The 20951-nt window shown below is 29.4% G+C and overlaps 1 protein-coding gene across 1 annotated transcript in view; it reads left to right on the plus strand.

Moving 5' to 3' along the window:
- The window catches only part of LOC107447474 (2-oxoadipate dehydrogenase complex component E1), a 42607-nt gene that overhangs the window by 19768 nt on the left and 1888 nt on the right, over nt 1–20951 (plus strand). Inside the window, exons 14-22 of the mRNA XM_087165626.1 lie at nt 7855–7986; nt 8066–8186; nt 12122–12261; nt 12399–12555; nt 13107–13207; nt 15418–15519; nt 17988–18233; nt 18824–18887; nt 20825–20910. Coding sequence (XP_087021752.1) covers nt 7855–7986; nt 8066–8186; nt 12122–12261; nt 12399–12555; nt 13107–13207; nt 15418–15519; nt 17988–18233; nt 18824–18887; nt 20825–20910 — 1149 coding nt within the window. The remainder of the gene's footprint in view (nt 1–7854; nt 7987–8065; nt 8187–12121; nt 12262–12398; nt 12556–13106; nt 13208–15417; nt 15520–17987; nt 18234–18823; nt 18888–20824; nt 20911–20951) is intronic.

A 20951-nucleotide genomic window follows, 5' to 3' on the forward strand; every position in this document is an offset into this window, starting at 1 on the left:
TTTTTTTCAGTGACTGAAGTCCTTATAGGAATATTTTCCTTTTAGATCTCATGACACATTTAATAAACTAAATACTTTGTATTCATAGTTAAACATATTTTAGTTGTGCAGTCAAATCCCATTTTAGTGAAATCCGAAATAGCAAAGAAAAAAATGTAACGAATACTTTCTGAATCCCCAAACGAATTTCCATAGACACAATGTATATAAAATACCGCCATTACAAAATTGATTATTCAATTTAACAAAAGCAAAAGTAAACAATAATTCATCTTTCCTGTCCTGATCAAGACACTTATATATTTTTTTCCAAGAATACACAATGTGTTGATTAAAAACTTTTTGAGCATACAGCTTCACAAACACTGTCCAATTTGGAAGCTGTAGAGTGATATTTATATGCATAAAAAACTTTTTGAATACTTAGTTTGAACATACAGAAAGTTTGGAGAAGTTTGTACAGAAAAAATTACAGATTACTTATTTGTCTGATAAGTAAGTGTTAATAAATTCGTTGTTTGTTTTAATTTAATAGTTTTTGTGAGCTTTAAAATATTACATCGATATTTTCCTTGATGTGGAGTACAAATATGTCAAAACTGTAAAGCATTTATTAATTTTTTTATTGGAAAAATTCAAAAGCAGCAGAATAATATTGGTTAATGTTAAAATTCGTAATATTGGTTTAAAAAATTTTCCTTATTGCATAGCAATTGCTTCAGTCCCTTGGAATTTGCTGAAACGGGTTTCAACTATATACTAACATTGTTGGTAGCATTTCATTTACTTTTTAATTTTTTTTTTTTGTTATTTTTTTTATATTTGTATATTTGTATTTATTTTTATATTTGTTTTCCTGCAATTTTATTGTTTTGTTCATCTATAAAGTATTTTCTTGAAAATAGTTTAAAACTAATTTCCCCCCTGTTGGCGCCTCTATCGGCTTTGGCTTCGTTTGTCTTTTCATTTGGCGAAAAGAAGAGCTCTTGTTGTTTTTGTTTTTGATATCGTCGGACGTCTTCAAATGGCGTCATTCATCGTTTGTTAATAAATTGTTAAATAGTTATCGTTTGTACTTAATCAATCGTAAATACAGTCCGCATATCGACCCCCTCAACATGTTCCTGTCTACCCGGAATTCAAACCTGATATAATTTGAAAATAACAATTTTGATCAACTTTCGTTTTCGTTTCGTCATAACTTCGTTTGATACATTTTTGATTTGCAAAAATGACTGACACTGAGGAACAATATGAAAAGAGCTTAAAACAATTGAATCGTCGTCGTGGTAGCTCTAAAAGCAAAATAACTAGGTTGGAAAGCTTTATTTCTACAAATGGAAATGAGGCTGATTGTCTCGAACTGCAATCTCGTATCGATAGCATAGGATTAATTCTTCAAGAAATTGAAGTTTTAAAACTGGATTATTATTCAATTTTGAAGGATGAAGAATTAGAAGCTTATCAATCCCATTTTGATGAAATGGAAGAACAGATAGAATCTTGCAAGGTAAGCTTACAAAGACTTTTTCATTCAAGAAGTTCTAATATTTCTCATTTGCATAACAATGAACAATTAAGTAATAGTAAAATAAATGTTAAATTGCCAGATATTTGCTTGCCTTGTTTTGATGGAAAAATCGAAAATTGGAATAACTTTAAGCTTCAATTTGATAGTTTGATAACTGAAAATCAGTCTTTAAATAGCATGCTGAAATTGTTTTATTTGCGTTCAGCTTTAAAAGGTGACGCTAAATATATTGAAACACCAGAAGATACTTTTGAATCCTTGATGAAAATCCTAAAAGAAAGATTTGAAAATACTCGTTTAATTGTAAACAATTATATCTCGAACATTTTGAATTTTGAAAAAATTTCTGTTGAATCTTATAAAGATTTGAGACATTTAATTGATACTTTAAATAAAAGTTTAAGAGGTTTAAAATTAATGAAATTGGAAACTAATGATCTTGTTGAACAATTAATAATTAACATAACTGTTCAAAAATTGGATAAGGAAAGTCGCAAACAGTATGAAATGAGTTTAACTTCTACTGAACTTCCAAAATTCAATACATTTATGGAATTTATTCAAAAAAGATGTCAAACATTAGAAAATCTTCAGGGAAACTTTTTTGTGAATAAAGCTAAGAATATTCAACATCAAAACAAAGCACGCAACTTTGTTGTGAAATCGAATTGCAATAAATGCCATTTGTGTTCAAAGGACCATTTAATTTACAACTGTCCCTCTTTTTTAAAAATGTCACCAATACTCAGATTTGATGTTGTTAAGAAAAATAATCTGTGCATTAATTGTTTAAATGCATCACATAAACTGAATTCCTGTCCATCGAAATTTACATGCAAATTCTGTCAAGCTAAGCATAATTCCTTATTGCATCGCAGGGAAAATAATTTTCGCCAAACGGAGATTCATTCGGAATCTCTAATAGAGCAAGAATCGCAGGCGCCAGTCTGTAATCCAACTTCTCAGGACATAAATAATGTTTCGAATGATACTTTAATATCTCATGTGTTCGCTACTACAAACACTTGTAGAAATAAAAACATAATTCTCGCAACGGCTCTAGCTTGGATATGGAATCCTGTGAGTAACTGTTTCGTTCAAGGACGTTTATTGTTGGATAGTGGAAGTATGGTAAACATTATGACTTCGGATTTCGCAAACAAAATCGAATTGAAAAAAGAAAGAATAAATATTCCAATAAGTGGGTTAGGAGGAAATGAAACAAATGTTAAATATAAATTGAATGCTCTTGTTTCTAATAAAGATTCATCGTTTTCGCTTCGCACTGAATTTTTAGTAGTCAATAAAATTACGGATTTAATTCCATCTGACACTTTGAATTTACAGAACATTATTATTCCCAATCATTTAATATTAGCTGATCCCTCTTTCGCTAAGGCTGGAAAAATTGATATGATCTTAGGTGCTGAACATTTTTTTGAAGTCATTAAAGAAAATAAATATCGCACTTCAGAAAACTTAACATTTCAAGATTCTGTTTTTGGTTTTATTGCTAGTGGTTCATTTGAATCCAAACATCCAAAACATTATTGTAATTTAGTTTATCGTGCAGAAAACATTGAAAATAGCATTAAGAAATTTTGGGAAATTGAAGAAATAGATAATTCCCGAATTTTGAGTGATGAAGAAGCATTTTGCGAAAGTCACTTTCAAAAGAATCATAAAAGAGTAGAAAGCGGTCGTTACATGGTCAAAATGCCTATTCGTGAGGAAGCGCTGGAAACTATAGGAGAATCTCGTTATTTAGCTCAGAAACGCTTGAATCAGACCGTGAGAAGATTGAACACCAATCCTGAAATGAAGAAACTTTATTGTGAATTCATAAATGAATACGAAAATTTAAATCATATGGAAAAGGTTGTAGATGATGTTTTACCTTCTTCATCATATTATATGCCACACCATGGCATTTTTCGCCCGGACAAAACTTCTACAAAACTAAGAGTCGTATTTAATGCCTCTACGCCTACATCGACAGGTCAAAGCTTAAATGACATATTGCTAACTGGAGAAGTAAGAGAAAACGTTTTTGATTTGATTGTTCGATTTCGAAAACACAAGATTGCCTTAACAGCTGATATTAGGAAGATGTTTCGTCAAATATTAATCGATCCGTCTCAAAGAGATTTATTGAGAATTTTGTGGAAAACTCAAGAAGACGAAGTGCCTACAGTATTCAGAATGAAAACAATTACGTATGGAACAAAAAACGCTCCATTTCTGGCCATTAGAACATTGAAGCAGTTAGCAATGGATGAACAGTTGAATTACCCTCTTGCTTCAGAAATTGTTCTTTCTGATTTATACATGGACGATGTAGTTACTGGATCAACAGATCTTGAATCGGCTTTAGAGTTAAAGACTCAATTGGTAAAAATGTTTGATAGTTGTGGCATGACCTTGCACAAATGGAACTCGAATTCCAGGGACTTGATCAATGACAGCAACTTTAACGAACAATTCTCTTTCGAGACTGAAGAATCTACTAAAACACTAGGTATAATTTGGCAACCGGGACAAGACAAGTTCACTTTCAAAGTATGCGTGTCCCAGCAATCAACCTATACCAAACGAGATGTATTGTCAGTCATTGCTAGGTTGTATGATCCAATTGGCTTTCTTGGACCCGTCATCAGTAGAGCTAAGATAATGCTTCAAAAACTTTGGACTCAAAACCTTAATTGGGATGACACTTTGCCGGATCACATTGCTCTAGAATGGAATCGTTTTGTCAGTAACCTGAAAGCTTTAGAGAACATTCGAATTGACAGATATGTTCTAACCTCTAAAGTTAAGAAAATTGCTCTCGTTGGATTTGCTGATGCTTCCACTTTGGCTTACGGAGCTGTGATATATCTTCATCCTGACAGTTCTAACTCTGCCTTTAAAATCCTAGCCAGTAAATCTAGAATTGCACCTCTAAAAACAATATCCGTACCTCGTTTGGAGTTATGTGCATGCCTTTTGCTCGCTAAGTTAGTTCAAAAAGTTATAGCTGCTTTAAGAATGGATATCAAAGAGGTCACTTTATTTTCAGACTCTACCATCGCATTGGCTTGGATTAACTCTTCTCCGCACCAATTAAAAACATTTGTTGGAAATCGTGTATCCAAAATTCAAACACTTTCAAATAATTTTCACTGGAGACATATACCATCTGAGGAGAATCCTGCTGACTTGATTTCGCGAGGAATCGATCCTTCTGAATTGGTGTCACTGGACTTGTGGTTTTCTGGACCATCGAGTTTAGACATTCAACCAACAGATCAACAACCCATTGAAAATTTGAACAGTGAACTTTATGAGCGTGAACTTAAAAAATCATCGAATATAACTCTTACTTTGTCTTCCAACTCAGACTTTGTTAATAGTTTTCTCACTTTAAGTAATAATTTTGTAAAACTAATTCGTATTTTGAGTTACATTTATAGGTTCATTTCTAATTGTCGGAAACAGGAAAGGATGTTTGGTCCCATCACTAGAGAGGAACTTCAGCATGCAAAGCTTTCTCTAGTAAAGTTAGTACAGGTAATTGTATTTAGAAAGGAGATACATGCATTAAAAAATAAAAAAAGATTGAAGGACAGCCACGTAAGTAATTTAAATCCTTTTCTCGATTCTAATGATTTAGTTAGAGTAGGGGGCAGAATCAACAATTCGAATTTATCTTATGATCAAAAGCACCCATTGCTAATTCCAAGAGATCATAAAATAACTACTTTAATTTTCCAATATTTTCATTTAAAAAATTTGCATGTTGGTGCGCAAACTTTGCTTCATTGTGTTAGACAAGAGTTTTGGCCCCTAAATGGTAGGAACACTGCTCGAAAAATCGTTCACGATTGCATAACATGTTTCAAAGCCAAACCTAAAATAGAACAGCAAATTATGGCTTCTTTACCGAAAGAAAGAGTTACCATAAGCCCCCCTTTTTCAAAAACTGGCACCGATTTATGCGGTCCCTTTCTTATTAAATATAAAAATCAGCGGAAGGGAATCTTAAACAAAATCTATGTTGTAATTTTTGTATGTTTAATTACTCGTGCCATTCATTTGGAAATAGTAAGTGATTTGACAGCAGAAGCATTAATTGCCACCCTTAAAAGGTTTTTCGCGAGAAGAGGTTTGCCTTCTATTATATTTTCCGATAATGCCACAAATTATACTGGTGCTCAATCTGAATTGAGAAAATTGCATGATCTTGTTAAAAATTCAGAAAATCTTGCTTCTTATTTATCCCATGAATTCGTTGTTTGGAAATTTATTCCTCCCAGATCGCCAAATTTTGGTGGCATTTGGGAGGCGGGAGTTAAATCTTTTAAGCACCATTTGAAAAGAACTATTGGAAACTCTAAATTAACATTAGAGGAATTTTTAACGGTTATAAACCAAATTGAAGGTGTATTAAACAGTAGACCACTTTTTCCCCTTTCTTCGGACCCCAATGATTTTGAGACCCTAACTCCCAGTCATTTTTTAATTGGGCGACCCATAAACAGTATTCCGGAATTTCCTGTTGCAAACATTCCTGATAATCGACTCTCTCGATGGCAAAGGATACAAAAAATCAATCAAACTATTTGGAAAAAATGGTCAAGAGATTATCTAAATAATTTACAGCAAAGAAGTAAATGGTTATTCGAAAAAAACAATGTTAAACCAGGAACACTAGTTTTAATTAAAGAAGATAATCTACCCCTTTGTTCATGGATTATTGGTCGTATCCATGAGGTTATCCCAGGAAATGATGGAAAACTCGAGTTGTTATTGTAAAAACTGCACAAGGTTTCTTTAAACGCAGCATATCAAATATATGCGTTTTACCTATCAATGAGTCTACAATTAATTAGTTTTACATGTTTATTTTTTTTTCATTGTTGTCATAAAGAATGTGATTGTGTGCATTTAGTTTGCTTTTGAAAAATATTATGTTATTTGGTTATTTAGTCATTAATTTTAGAACTTTTTTTTTTTAATCATTTGCATTATAAATTGTCATTTATTGTTGTGTATGTATTTGTTTGAAATGGATATTTCAAAGCCGGGCGGTATGTTGGCGCCTCTATCGGCTTTGGCTTCGTTTGTCTTTTCATTTGGCGAAAAGAAGAGCTCTTGTTGTTTTTGTTTTTGATATCGTCGGACGTCTTCAAATGGCGTCATTCATCGTTTGTTAATAAATTGTTAAATAGTTATCGTTTGTACTTAATCAATCGTAAATACAGTCCGCATATCGACCCCCTCAACACCCCCTATCATTAATATATATTTGCATTGTTTCTAATTAAAATACTGCTTCTTTCTTTTCTTTGACAGTTGTACAAGTATAAAAATTTGTAAAAAGAGTGCTTTTTCTTATTCACCTTTTCACCATTCATTAACATGAGAAAACTAGTTTATATGTAAGAAAGACTGTATTTGGTAGGGTGACTTTTCACTTTCGTGACTGTCAAGTGTTTAAAAAAAAGTCCTCGTATACTATTAAGTCTGGATGCATTAGTACTTTATTCCATTGATTTAAATGATCAAAAGTAATATCAAATTTAACTTGAATTTAAATTCTTAAGTCTTAAAAAACATAAAATGTGTACTTTCTTGAAAGAGTTTTTTTGTAAAATCAATTGCTGAAAAATATTTAATGTTAAAAAGGCAAACACTGACAAAGCATTATATAATGTATTTTTGTAATTTCCTTATTCCGAGCAAATAGAATTGTATGGATAACTCTTAACATTTGCTTAAATATAAAAGATGGAAATTATTTTTTGTTTTACTTTCTAATTTAACAACTTAGCGAGAAATCTTGGATTAATGTTTAGTTGACTGTCATGATTGAACTCATATGATGTGAGTGAGCTCTTATTTAATGAATTACCTTTCAAAATACAGTATTTTAATTTATCTATTCTGGATCACGTAGGATAGAACTAATGGAGTAAAACCGTTTTCATGTTTGAAATCATTTTGTCAAAAGTAATCAAAGTCAAGTGAAAAAATATTAAACAATAATCAAAACAAAATTTTTGTAGGCTTTGTGTTGTGCAAAATAATAGTCTGTATAAATGTTTGCAGCTCAAAGTTAAATCATTGCACAGATAAACAGCAGGCATTTTATAATTGCATATTTCAAAGCTTAATTCTGTATACTAAACTAATGTATTATTCTATTTTTATTTCTTTTTTTATTTAATTTTGGTCAGTGTAACAGTCAGAATAATATTGTTCAGTTGAAAATTAAATCTTTTTTATTTTGAAATATTTTTTAACAAATAGCTTATTTTCATATTTTTTTTCTTACTTCTTAGAATTATGGCATCAGTAATAATTTGAACTCAAACGAAGATTCCAAAAAAGTAATTTCAGTTTATGATACAGGTATTAACGTTGACTTATTGAAATTTGTGGGTGCAAGGTCTGTGGAACTTCCTAAAAATTTTGTAAGTTTTTCTTTATTTATTGAATTTACTTTAATATACTTTACTTAACTTTTTCCTAATGAATTGATATTTCTTGCAGGCAGTTCATCCTAGATTAGAAAAGAACTTTATACAAGAGCGCATCAAGAAAATCAGCACAGGAAGCCAGTTAGATTGGGCGACTGCTGAAGCTTTGGCTATAGGATCACTACTTTACCAAGGTTATTACTGCGCTAAAATTAATTTTATAGAAAATTTATCAGCAAGTATAATTGTTAAAAGTTAGGCATTAAATTTTTTTAAAATTATATTTGTAAATATTTTTTTTTTTTATTTATTTGGGGGCAGTCAAAAAAAAATCTAAACGCCTGCTGTTTGACTTTGTTTCATTAAAAAACAATGGTACAAAACGTTAATGCATTAATCCCACTGTGAGATAAGATGATCAATTCCAGTTCTGTAACAAAAGGTAGATGATTGCTGATGAAATCAACAAAACCTCACTCACTCCTAAATCAGCATCCATGAACGTCTTTCTTAAGGTCACCAAAAATATGGAATTTACGAATTGAAAGATCAGGGCTGTACAAAAGATGTTGAAAAGTTTCCCATCCAAATTTCTGAAGTGCAGATATCACCAAACTGTCAGTATGAAAACAGAGGTTAACATGCAAAAGGATGACTCTCTTCAATAGCATTTCAGAACGTTTTAACGATATGGTACTTCACAGTCTCTACTACTACTTCTGCACACCAGTCTGGGACATGCAGTGTTTACCATACACTGCAGTTACAAGCTGAATAATTTCACATGTTCTAGCACTTTCAGCCACGAAGAAGCAAACCACACCTCTCTGTTTTTCTTTACTTGCCTCCATTTCCAGTGTTGGGCTAACACAGTTTTAATTAAGCTCAACTGTAGAGCAATAAAGAATCTACTACAGTGGCGCTCACGTACTTAAGGACACGTCTTTATGAAAAGTAAAATCCAAAATTTAATGTTCACGCATAAGTTTATTGAATTGATAATTATGTATTGGAACAAATAACCTATTTTTAATATATTTTCACAATGAAAATCATTTATCTAACTGTTATACTTAAATTATGTAACATTTTAGAAAAAATATGCATTCCGCATACTTAAGGACAGCAAAATAAATATTTCTTAATCGTTAATAAAATTAATAACAATGTAAAAAATTTAACAAAAAATAAAGATTTGGAGCTAGTATTTAGTCAGTAAGCCGTTTGCGGCAATTACTGCTTCACATCTACGAGGCATCGAATCTACTAATCTTTGACATCGCTCAGAAGGTATAGCTGCCCAGCCTTCTTGGACACAGTTCCATAAATGACCTAAATTTTTTGGTTTTTGCTGTTTCACATATTTATTCACATCTATCCACAGCATCTCGATCGGGTTGAGATCTGGTGATTGGGAAGGGCACTGCAAAACCTCAATTTTCTTGCTTGACAAGAAGGCCTTTGCAGTTTTGCTCATGTGCTTTGGATCATTATCGGCTTGCTTGATTGGTTTTCTTGAGCGAAGTTTCCTGTAATAAGGCAGAAAAACAGTCTTGATAATGTCCACATACACATGCTGATCCATTATGCCCTTTATTATGTGAATTGGACCACATCCTGAATGTGTCATGGCACCCCACACCATCACCTAGTCGCCTCCATCTTTTACAGTTGATTTTGTGCACCGTACATTAAAGTCTTCACCGACTCGACGCCTCACATAACTTTTGCCATCTGAGTCCATTCTGTTGAACTTCGATTCGTCTGTAAATATAACTCGATTCCAGTCAGCCGATGTCCAGTTTCGGTGTCTTTTTGCAAAAGCTAATCGAGCTGCTATATTCTTCTTTGACATCAACGGTTTTTTCCTACGTACGCCACCCATAAGCCGAAACTCATTTAAACGCCGTTTGATGGTATTATTTTTTACGTGCTTGCCTGTTAATTCAGCGAATACTTTTCTGATGTCCGGGGCGGTTTTGTGACGATCAGCTTCAGAAATTCAATGAATAATGTGATCTTCTCGTTCGGTACTTTTGCGAGGACGTGGTTTTCGGGATGTTTTTTTCAATACTTTTGGTCACTTGAATAGATTTCAATACTTGCAGGGATGAGATTCTTCCGCGGATTCGCGGATTTCCGCTTTTCCTCAGATTTTTCCATTTTTCCCGCTAATTTCCGCCGAAATTTTTTTTTTTTTGCACAAGTTAAAATATCTTATGAGGAATTTGATTTTCCGCTTAGCGAAATTATTGAAGTCCTCATTCCTTCCTCTGAAGTTTCTCTAAAAATCATTTCCTAGGGATAAAACTGGTTGACCTTTATACAGGGATGAGATTTTCTTCGCTTTTTTCTCTCGAATTTCAGCCTTTTTATCAAAAACTCAGATTCTCTAAAAGTTTCGTTTTTTTTAATTATTTATTTATAAATATCCCGTTTTTTTTTAAAAAAATTCAGTCGTTGAAGTCAAATTATTATATTTATTTACGATTTTCAAAGAAAAACAGAAAATTCAAACTACGTCCTAGCTGCTAATCCTTCCGCATGTTTACTTATATTAGCTATTTTCTCCGATTTCACGCATAGAAAATAAGATTTTCCGTATTTTTTATCCGTCGACCGTATAGCTCGTATTTTCGTAATTTAGACGTCGCTGCTTGTATCCTGGAGAGAAAGCAAACAAAAAAAGCGAAAAAAAATAGAGGTGGATTTGTGGTGAAAATATTTATTTGCTCATTCAATTAATCTTGTAAATTTTTAATTATTGCGTAAACAAAAAACAATTCAAACAATCCTTTTAGAAATCCCAAGTCCCGACTCTGCAAATATCTCGATTTTTATATCAATAATCGATTTTCGTATTTACCTGATTTAAAAGTTGCGCATTGCAATTCTTATTTACGCTTTTTAAATATCGTACATTATGACTCGTATTTACGAGATTTAAAAATCTAATATCGTGTTTTGTATTTTCGCATTTTTAAAATCGCGATTTTATTATCAAACATCGATTTTCGTATTTACCTGATTTAAAAGTTGAACGTTGCGATTCTTATTCAGGCCATTTAAATATTGAACATTGCGATTCTTATTTACGAGATTTAAAAAACCAATTTCGCGATTTGTATTTACGAGCTTTTAAAACCCTATGTAGCTACCCGAGCTTAAAATCCAATGACGTGATTCGTTTTTGCGGTTGTAATATCGCGCGATTTTAAAATTATGCATCTTGATCTAAAAATTACGCATCATGATTTGTATTTTCGCGTTTTTTAAATTCGATGTAGAGTTTCATATGCACGTGCTTTAAAAGCCTCATATCGGGATTTATAATCACATGGATTACAAGTTTAAACAAAAATTAGACAAAAAAAGTGCGATTTATATATATATTCTTGGATTTCCTCTTTTTTACTTTCTGACTACTCTCATCCCTGTACTTGGAAAACTGCTGTTTTTGATAATTTTAACCGCCTACCAATTTCTCTAATGCTTAAACCTTCTTTTCTCAGAATATCTATTCGACATCTCTGTTCATTGCTAACATTTTTACCTTTACTCATAATAATGTAGAAATTTGTATTAAAAAAAGAAAAAAAATATTAATATAATGTTTTAAAGCATCAAACAAAGATAATGTAGTAAATTACACTTACATTGATCGATAAATTGATTGTAATCATTCAATAACTCATGATTAGACAAACTGTCCTTAAGTATAAGAAACTTAGCAAAATATATTTTTTAAATAAACTTTTATGAAACACTTGTGAACACGAATGAATTATTTGAGGATTGAAGTTCAACTAAGGTAGAATTCGTCATTATAGTAGATATCTTGATCAAAACATAATATTCATCCAATATAATGACGCATTTATTTTGAAAACACAGTCCTTAAGTACGTGAGCGCCACTGTATATCTGTGTTTTCACTTGTTTCTCCTACACAACAGTATCGATGTGTAACAACAGTGTTTGCAGGCTTTAATGAGGAATATATTTTATGTCGGTTGCTCAGTTTTCTTTTGATTGCCTCTTAAATTTTAAAAAAAATTTGTATTCAAACCTCAATGTCTTGAACTCAGTGATCAAATTTTTTTTTTTTTTTTTTATAAAATTGATTCCAGGCCACAATGTTCGCATTAGTGGGCAAGATGTTGGCAGGGGTACTTTTAGTCATAGACACGCTATGCTAATTGATCAAACCTCTGGTGAGATGCATATTCCATTAAACAACATGTTTCATAACCAGCCTGCATATTTAGAGGTAAGTTGTTTGAATATTGTTTAGATCCCTATATTTAAATGAAATAAAAAACATAAATTCAATTTTTTTTTTCAATTAAAATTATTTTCAAAATACTGTATAAAGTTTGCATAAATGTTATATATTTTGTTTTTAAGGTTGCAAATAGTGTTTTATCAGAAGAAGGTGTGCTGAGTTTTGAATATGGTTTTAGTGTAGAAAATACTAACAATCTAGTAATCTGGGAAGCTCAATTTGGAGACTTTTTTAACTCGGCTCAAGTTGTGTTTGATACACTCATTTCATCTGGAGAAAGTAAGAAAACTTTTTTTCCGCTGAACTGTATTAAAATAAAGTGAATAACAAAAGGATTGTATTTTCTTATTTTTATGATTTTTTTATAACTAAAAACACCTTACATTAAATATTTTACTTTTTCATCTTATTTCTATTTTCATCCATTATTTTATTATTTTCCTATTTCATTCACTTTTTTACTCATTATCATTTCTTGAAAAATTTAAGCTTTCAGGTTCATACAAATGTTTTATTACCCTTTGTGACCATTTTCAAATGAAAAAATAAAATTCATGTTAAAATTTCATCAGTATCAGAAAGAAAATCTAGAAATCAGTGATAGTTTAAATTAAACAAAATTCTAGTTATCCCTGTTTAAATTTTTAAAGCATTTCACTGTATATATGTTTACAAACTTTGATTTATCTTTAAAAAAAATTTTTATGTTGCTTTAAATGTTATTTAAAGCCTGAAATCTTGAGGTCTTTAAATTTAAGACGTTCAAATTGTACTAGTAATATTCTTCATTAAAATATTGTAAACAGTTTGTGTACTATATATTTTTTCAGCAAAGTGGCTTTTACCCAGCAGATTAGTGATTCTTTTGCCTCATGGTTATGATGGTGCTGGACCAGAACACTCCTCGTGTAGAATGGAACGGTTCCTGCAGGTGCATTTCTATTATCATTTCTAATGATTATATGTTATTATTTTACTAGTTTAATAATTTAATCTTTCTTTTTTAATTATTTCAAAGTCTGAACATTAATCTAAATTGGTCATTATTAATTTTAATACCTAAACTTTCTAAACATTTCCTTTATTCATTTGTTTTTTTTTTATAATTGAAAATCAGATGTTATTTTCACTTTCTGTTAGCACATTGAATAGAATATTAAGTTATTGTGTGCGTTTTTTTAGACTGCGTCTTAAGTCTGTTACTGAAGTAATTTTCACTGAAAGTAAATAAATGTGAATGGGGCTTATTAAGTTCTGTTGTGATACAATCTATGTTGCAAGATCCAATAAAAATTTGAGATATGTAAAGTGCTAATAATGTGAGAAACATAATTGATATTTGAACTAAAAAAAAAAAAAAAAAACATCTTTTGAAACACCTTTGAAAATTAGCTATTCCCATACACCTATTTCCCCATTTGTATTGTATAATAACAAAAATATTGAACTTGTTCCTTCTTATGACTTGAGAAGCAAATCTTTCTTGAATTTTTTTTAAACATTTAATGTGCCACATTCTCTTGCTTTAGGTTCCTTTAAACATTTAAAACTAAAAAAATATATATTTAAGGGTTTTAATGAATATTTTGATCTTAAAACTCTTATTATAGTTTTAAAATGATGTTAAATTACATGAAAAATGAAATATTGGTTTGCAAAATTAAGTCCCAATTTATTATTTGGTGTGCATTTATTTAAAATATTACAATATATTGTTCAGTTAACTTTGTGAAAGGATACAAATACCGTAATAAATACTTGTATCTTTGAAAATAAAAAGAATGTTTTATTTCATTTAAATGTCAGATAAAGCTTTTAAAAGAATTTTTCTTAGAATAGTTCATTAACATTTTTAACTATTTTTGTATGTATATTTATTCTCTTTATACTAAATGTTTCATGCAATCACGTTTTTATTATATCCTTTTTTTCATCCTATCATAAATACTTAAGTAAAACTGAAAATTTTTACTTTATAACAAGTGATCGTGCATTCCAGATGTCCTTCAAATATTTTTACTTGTTCATATGTATAAAAAAAAATTTCATTAATGTCTATTATAAATTTAATACTTCCTAGTTCAAAATAAATATGTTTAAATCATAGACTCTAATGTATTTTTTACATTTAATGTTTTTTAAAGAAGTATCTATTTGAAGTATATTTATGACAATATGAAATATTTTTTCATGTTATTACTTCAATGACAGCAATTTTTTCAGGGGGTTGGGAAGAAAATTATCCTTTTTTTAATCACAATTTTAGGAATTTAATGCTTCAAATTTATGTTTCAAATCTACAAACAGTTTATCTATTTTTAATATTAAATCAAAAATAAGAAATTTTCGTTTGCATTTTCTATAGTTATACCTAAATGAGAAGTCTAAATTTGAAGCATGTCTCTTATTTGATTATTGCCCAGTCTTTTCCTAAATTGTTTCAACATATTTATTTTTATTCTTGTATTAAAAAAGTTGCTTTAAAACTTTATTAAATTTAAAAAAAATAAGAATGAATAATCATATACTTTTTCTTTCAACTCAACATAAATACATAAAAATAACATAAAAAATCCATTTACTCTAAAATTGTAAATGGGTAACATCATGTAAATTTTTTTCCCTTTTTGATTATTATATTTTGATTGGACACCTATTCAATTATCTATAAGTTATGCCAGTTTTTTTCCCACTAATTTTAAGAAAAATGTTAAATTCCAGATCTACCAAATGTTTTTGTGAAATTTTCATCTTCTCAAAAAATTTATTTGAAATTAATTTAATAATATTAGTTTTATCTAATACTTCTATTTGTTTAGTTGTTTATAAATACTGTGATCATTATCTTAATCTTTTTTATGCAGCTCATTTATTTTTTTCTCTTTGTTGTTTACTTTTTTCCCATTCATTTTCCTAACATACATTTTTCTGTCATTGTATTTGTGAAGGGATTTTTGTTCTCCACAAATTAGCTTTTTTTATGTGTGTATGATGCTTGAAGAGGTTTTATAAATATTTATGCACTTCTCATTAATTTTAATTCTTCATTAATTCATAAATGTTTAAATAATTTAAAAAAGATTTGGATACTATCTTTATCTGATTGATGTTTTTGAAATAATGTTTTTTTCTTAATTGTAGATGTGTGATAGTTCTGAAGATAAAATCGATAGTGATGATGTTAATTGGCACATAGCTAATCCTACAACACCTGCTCAATATTTTCATCTTCTAAGACATCAAGTTAGTGACACTTTTTTTATTTAAATTTGTTTATTTTGATTGCAGAACTAAATATCTTAAAATTGTTTTTAAATATATATATAATTTATTACAGTGGATTCTTTTAAATTTTTCCCCAATGCCCTCCCGATTGACAATCGTCATTCAGGTATGAGTAAGGTAGATTTGTTGGCCACTCTTTCAGGGGCATCATATTAGGTGGGCCAACCTTGCTTCCACAGTCCAGATGGCGATTCTTTTCAACTCAAATATAGAATACAAAAAAAAAACAATTATTCAATTCTTTTTAATTGAAATATAGAGTATTTCAAAGAAACAATTCTATGAGTCATAACCATCATAAAATCTAGTATTTATTTGTACCATCAATTTATATTCCTTAATTGAAATTGGATTAAATCTAATACTTTTTTCTCCTGATTTCAAAAGTTCAATTCCATGTTTTGGAAGGAGTAGAAATAGCAGCTGAAAAGTGAAGCCATACTCTCATTAGTCCAAGGCCAGAATAAACTCTTTCTTGCTATCATAATTCAAAGAGTTGTTTTTAATCAAAATTATGTGATTCTAATCGTAGCAATACTTATGTACCTGAACTGAATGAATGTGTGCTCAAAAAACTATTTTTCTCCATTACTCCAATGTCAGTTTGATAATGATTCCATTGATAACCACCTACTACATTTAACCAGAACAGTCATTCAAATATATTATAAAAATAGACTAGATTATTATTAAAACAATTACTGCTGAACAATCAGTTCTATAATTTTAAACTAAAAAGGTTATTTTTAAAAAGATTTTTTTAGTTTGATTAAAGATAGTAAATGATACAAATATGAAAGTGTTATCGAGCATGTCTGTGCATGTTCAATAGCACTTTCATATTTGTTTAAGAGCCCTTTCATATTTTGTTTTTCAAACCAAGGCTCCCAATCTTTATGTATTAAACAAATAATCTATTATAATTATAAATTATTTTTTTCATAAAATTTTGATGTCAACTTTATTTTGTTCAATTATTTGTAAAATATAAGATAAAAGTCTCATGTATCTCTCATTTATTAATTTTTTTAAAAGTTATTTGATGAAAGATAAATAGTTTATTTAATGAGTATCATATCTTATTAAATGAATATCATATCTTATTAAAATAATATATGACCTTGATGAAGTTCAAACTAAACTCAAGTGTTTAGAAATAAAAATATTTTATAATTAAATTTTTTATTATTTCACTTGCATATTGACTCTCTGCGATTGCTTCATTCACAGGCATATAAAAATGATTTCCATAAGCAAATTTACAAACATTGTACATTTAATTTATTTATTTCATTGTATAACAATTGAGTTGAGATTGCAAAGCATTTTATTGCTTCTCCTTTTACTCATATCCAATAAATAATCTACATTTGATGTAAAAGAACCTTATTCAATAATATTTCATATATATTCTTCATTGCACTAGTGTGATGTGAATAAAAGACAAAGTTGCTTTTAAAATACTTTTTGGCTTAAGATTTTAAAAGAAGTATGTGATGTAAATTATGTTTTGAGTAAGTAAAGAATTCCTACAACAACCAATTGTCAGCAAAAAGGGTCATGGAAATTAAAACTCCATAGATCAGAGACCAATCACATGATAGCGACAATGTGGTCAACATCGCATATCGACCACCTTTTCTTCTCAATCAAGTTGGTACCCCTTAACCTGATGTTTGGGTTATCTTCAAGATAACAAAAAATAATGATAAGTAAATAAAATAGTTAAGCATTATGAATGGTATTCATTATTAATCGATTTTTTCTTTATTCATTCCAAATTCATTGCTGTGAGTTATTTAAATGCAATTATAACTAAGGGGCAGCTTTTCCCTTCCCTCAATATTTGTTTTTTGTTTGTATGTTTTTGTTGGTCAATGTAGGCTTGCCTCTAATCATGTAATCATAATTTGAAGGAATGAAAGATTTATTTTTAAGTAAATAATATCTTTGTTTTTAATTTTTTTTTCTTTAATTAATCATCTCTATTTGGTGTATCTCATATTTGAACTTTAAAACGTGAAGATGCATTATAATATGTAAAATTCTGATTGTTAGATCAAAAGTTATAGAGGGAGTAACATTGCATACACACTGTACTCATAATTACAAAAATAATGTCTATGAAAGGAAAAACATAAAACTTTTCCAATGATCAAATTTGAGTTTTGTTTATAATATATTTTAAACTGAAATAAATTCAAAATTTATAAGCATTTTTTAATTTTTAGAAAATGTATTATTTTTTTTTTTTTTTTTTTTTTACGAGCAGCACATAACATAGAATTTATTCTAGCTTATTCTATATGCTATTTCGTTTGTTGAAGGATTAATTTTTAATAAATTTAATGCTAGTTGTTAGATATTATGTTATTTCTTTGTAGGAGTTTTAAAAATTGCATTCATTTATTTACGTTTTGTTCTAGATGCTATGTGAGTTAAAGAAACCTTTGATTGTTGTTGCCCCAAAAATTCTTATACGTGATCCAAATGCAATATCATCTCTAGAAGACATGGCTCCTGGGAAAAGCTTTAAGTCTGTTTTAGGAGATAATTCTGTATCTGCTGAAAATGTGAAAACTGTTATATTTTGTTCTGGTAAACACTTCTATTTGCTGCAAAAGGAGAGAGAAAATAGAAAATTGAATGATCATGCAATTATAAGAATTGAGGTTTGAATGTTTTTTTATTTAAGTTTGCCACAAAAAAAATTTTTTTTAAACTTTAGTTCATATTTAATTGAAAATTTTCCCCAACTTTTCCGTTCTTATTTATTTTTTATTTATAATAGTTTTGTGCAAGAATCAATTTAATATTATTACTTTTCAAAACATGAATTTTATTAAACTCGTCAATATCATACCAAAAACTTAACTGTTTGTTTTCCCTCCCTCTTATCAGAAGTTTACTCAAAAACATTTTAATAATTAATTTTTCTTCTTATTCATATTTATAATGCTCACCTGAAAAATCAATTTAACGTTAGTCTTATAAATATGAATTGTGTAAAGATGAACAATATCATATACCAAAACCTAACCAATTGTTTTTTCTCCTCTGTTCATCAATGTACATTTTAAATGATAGTTAATATTTTTTTAAATATTTTCTTTGTAACCCTTTATTACTTTTTATTATTTTTATACAATAATTTCTTTGAAGAATCTGTTTAATATTTCTTTGTAAATATTTATCTTGTAAAGCTCATTACATTGATGTCATGTACTAAATCTAACCCATTGTTTTCCCTTCGTCTCTTTAGAAGTTATCACCCTTTCCAGTAGAAGAGATTCACAAAGAAATGCAAAGCTTTCAGAATGCTAAAAGTAAGAAGTTTTGTTAACCTTCTTGTTTTATTTTTTAAGCTGCAAAATTTTTTTCTCCTTCATAATTATAAATTTAATTTTGATATTCTTCAATAGTTTCAAAACCATACAATTTCCTAAGTTGTAATTTATTTTATCTCATTGCTACTTATGCAAGTGGTGTATTTTAGGCATATACATTTAATATCAAAATACTTAAAAATAAAAATTTTTAACACCAATACTCATGAAAATTTGAAAAAATTATTTTGCACACAATTTGGGAGAAAAAGTTTTTTAATATAATATTTCCTAACAAACTGGCACTCATTTAAACAAACTTATATTATGAATATAATACTTTAAAAATTTAACTATAAAATATTTTAAAAGTATAGAACACATACTTTTTTGGCATTAGATGAATTGGAAATAAAATTTATGCATTATAAGGAAAGAACATAAAAAAATGAATATGCAGTGTGCTTCAAAATAACCTAGCTATAAGCAAATGGCAAAGCAGGCATTCAAATATCACATAGAAACATGTGATCTCAAATGCTATACGGAACTGCAAAATAAAAGAAGAGTTCCTATCACATTGTTAACATGATCAGCTGATTTGCCTCCAATCTCCAATACATATTTTTTTAAACATACATGTTTCATTGTAGGGAGGCTTAGTAGGAAGAATTATTGTATCACTTGGTGTCTTTAAAAAGGCACATGTAATAGGTGCCTCCAGGTGTCAGGCAACACATTGACCACCATCATTACAAACATCATCTCTAAACTACACTGGTCGACAAAATTAAGAGATGAAAGACATTTTCCCAAATATCTCAAAAAATACTGAATATAAATAAATGAAATTCGGTATGGATATAGCTTATTCCATGATAATAAAGTATGCAAAACAAAAATGAAAGTGCCATTCACTGGCAAGACCTATTGCCAATAAATCTAATGTCGTCTGAACTTAAGGATAAAAGATGACAATAAAAGTGAGGCTTTTACAGTGTGTGTTGCCTCTAGTATGGTGTATAATCACCCCTGACAGACAGCATGCACAACGAGTATGCATGCTGTTAATTAAGGAGTTAAGGAGGACTTGTGGAAGACCCTCCCATTCTTCCACCAGAGCAATTTTTAACTCCAGAATTAACCGTCCAGAAATAGCGTCATAGAAGAATATAGCGTCATAGAAATGTGTGAAAATGTTTTCCATCTCTTTATTTTTTGTACCAGTGTATGGTCGTCATTACTGATTGGGCCTGCTATATCTGCTGATTTGGCATGACCCACCACTTATTTTAATAATATTTTAAAATTTGTACCATGAGTATATCTTACAAAACAATAATGAGAAAAACACAACTGGCATACAATAATAAAATTCAAAATTTTTGTCAAAATGAATGCTATGATATTAGTTCTAAAGACTTAGAAAAAGTGATGAATTCTCTTGGCAAAAATATTTTATAAACTAGCTGGTATCTTTAAAATTTACATACAATTCAAAAGTACACTATGGCAGTATGATAAATTAACTAGCAAGTAAATAAGTCAAAAATAAAAGTGTTATGAGTGGCTTTAGAAGAGTAGATTGCCTTTGTAAACTCTTAAAATAGTTCCAAAACTGGGAAAAATGAGCTTTTTATCTTTGGAATTTCAAAACCTGTGAGAAGAACAGATAATAAATACCTTTGTTAGCTAGGTCTTAGCCCTTTAGACTTAAAAGAAATCTTTGAAGTGTTCTATTATATAGAAACACAAGTTTAGCCAGTTTTTTTGTTAGCTTAAAAAGCTGAGATCAACATTAAAAGGGTTATAATGACTTTGATAATATTGGAGAATAATTCATTTGTATTGATTGCAACAATTACACTGACTTCAAAATACACTGTGATTGGTTCTTCATTTTAAAAATACTAAATTTTTATATTTTTATTTTATAGGATTTATATGGTCTCAAGAAGAGCATCAAAATATGGGTGCTTGGACTTTTATTCAACCTCGCTTCCGTAACCTATTAGGATGCAATGTATGTAACTCGATGTGTGCACATTCTATTTTATTTACTAC

This window comes from Parasteatoda tepidariorum, chromosome 6, assembly GCF_982258835.1.
Source record: "Parasteatoda tepidariorum strain Cologne lab strain chromosome 6, Ptep-v5.0, whole genome shotgun sequence".
Classification (NCBI taxonomy): Eukaryota; Metazoa; Arthropoda; class Arachnida; order Araneae; family Theridiidae; genus Parasteatoda; species Parasteatoda tepidariorum.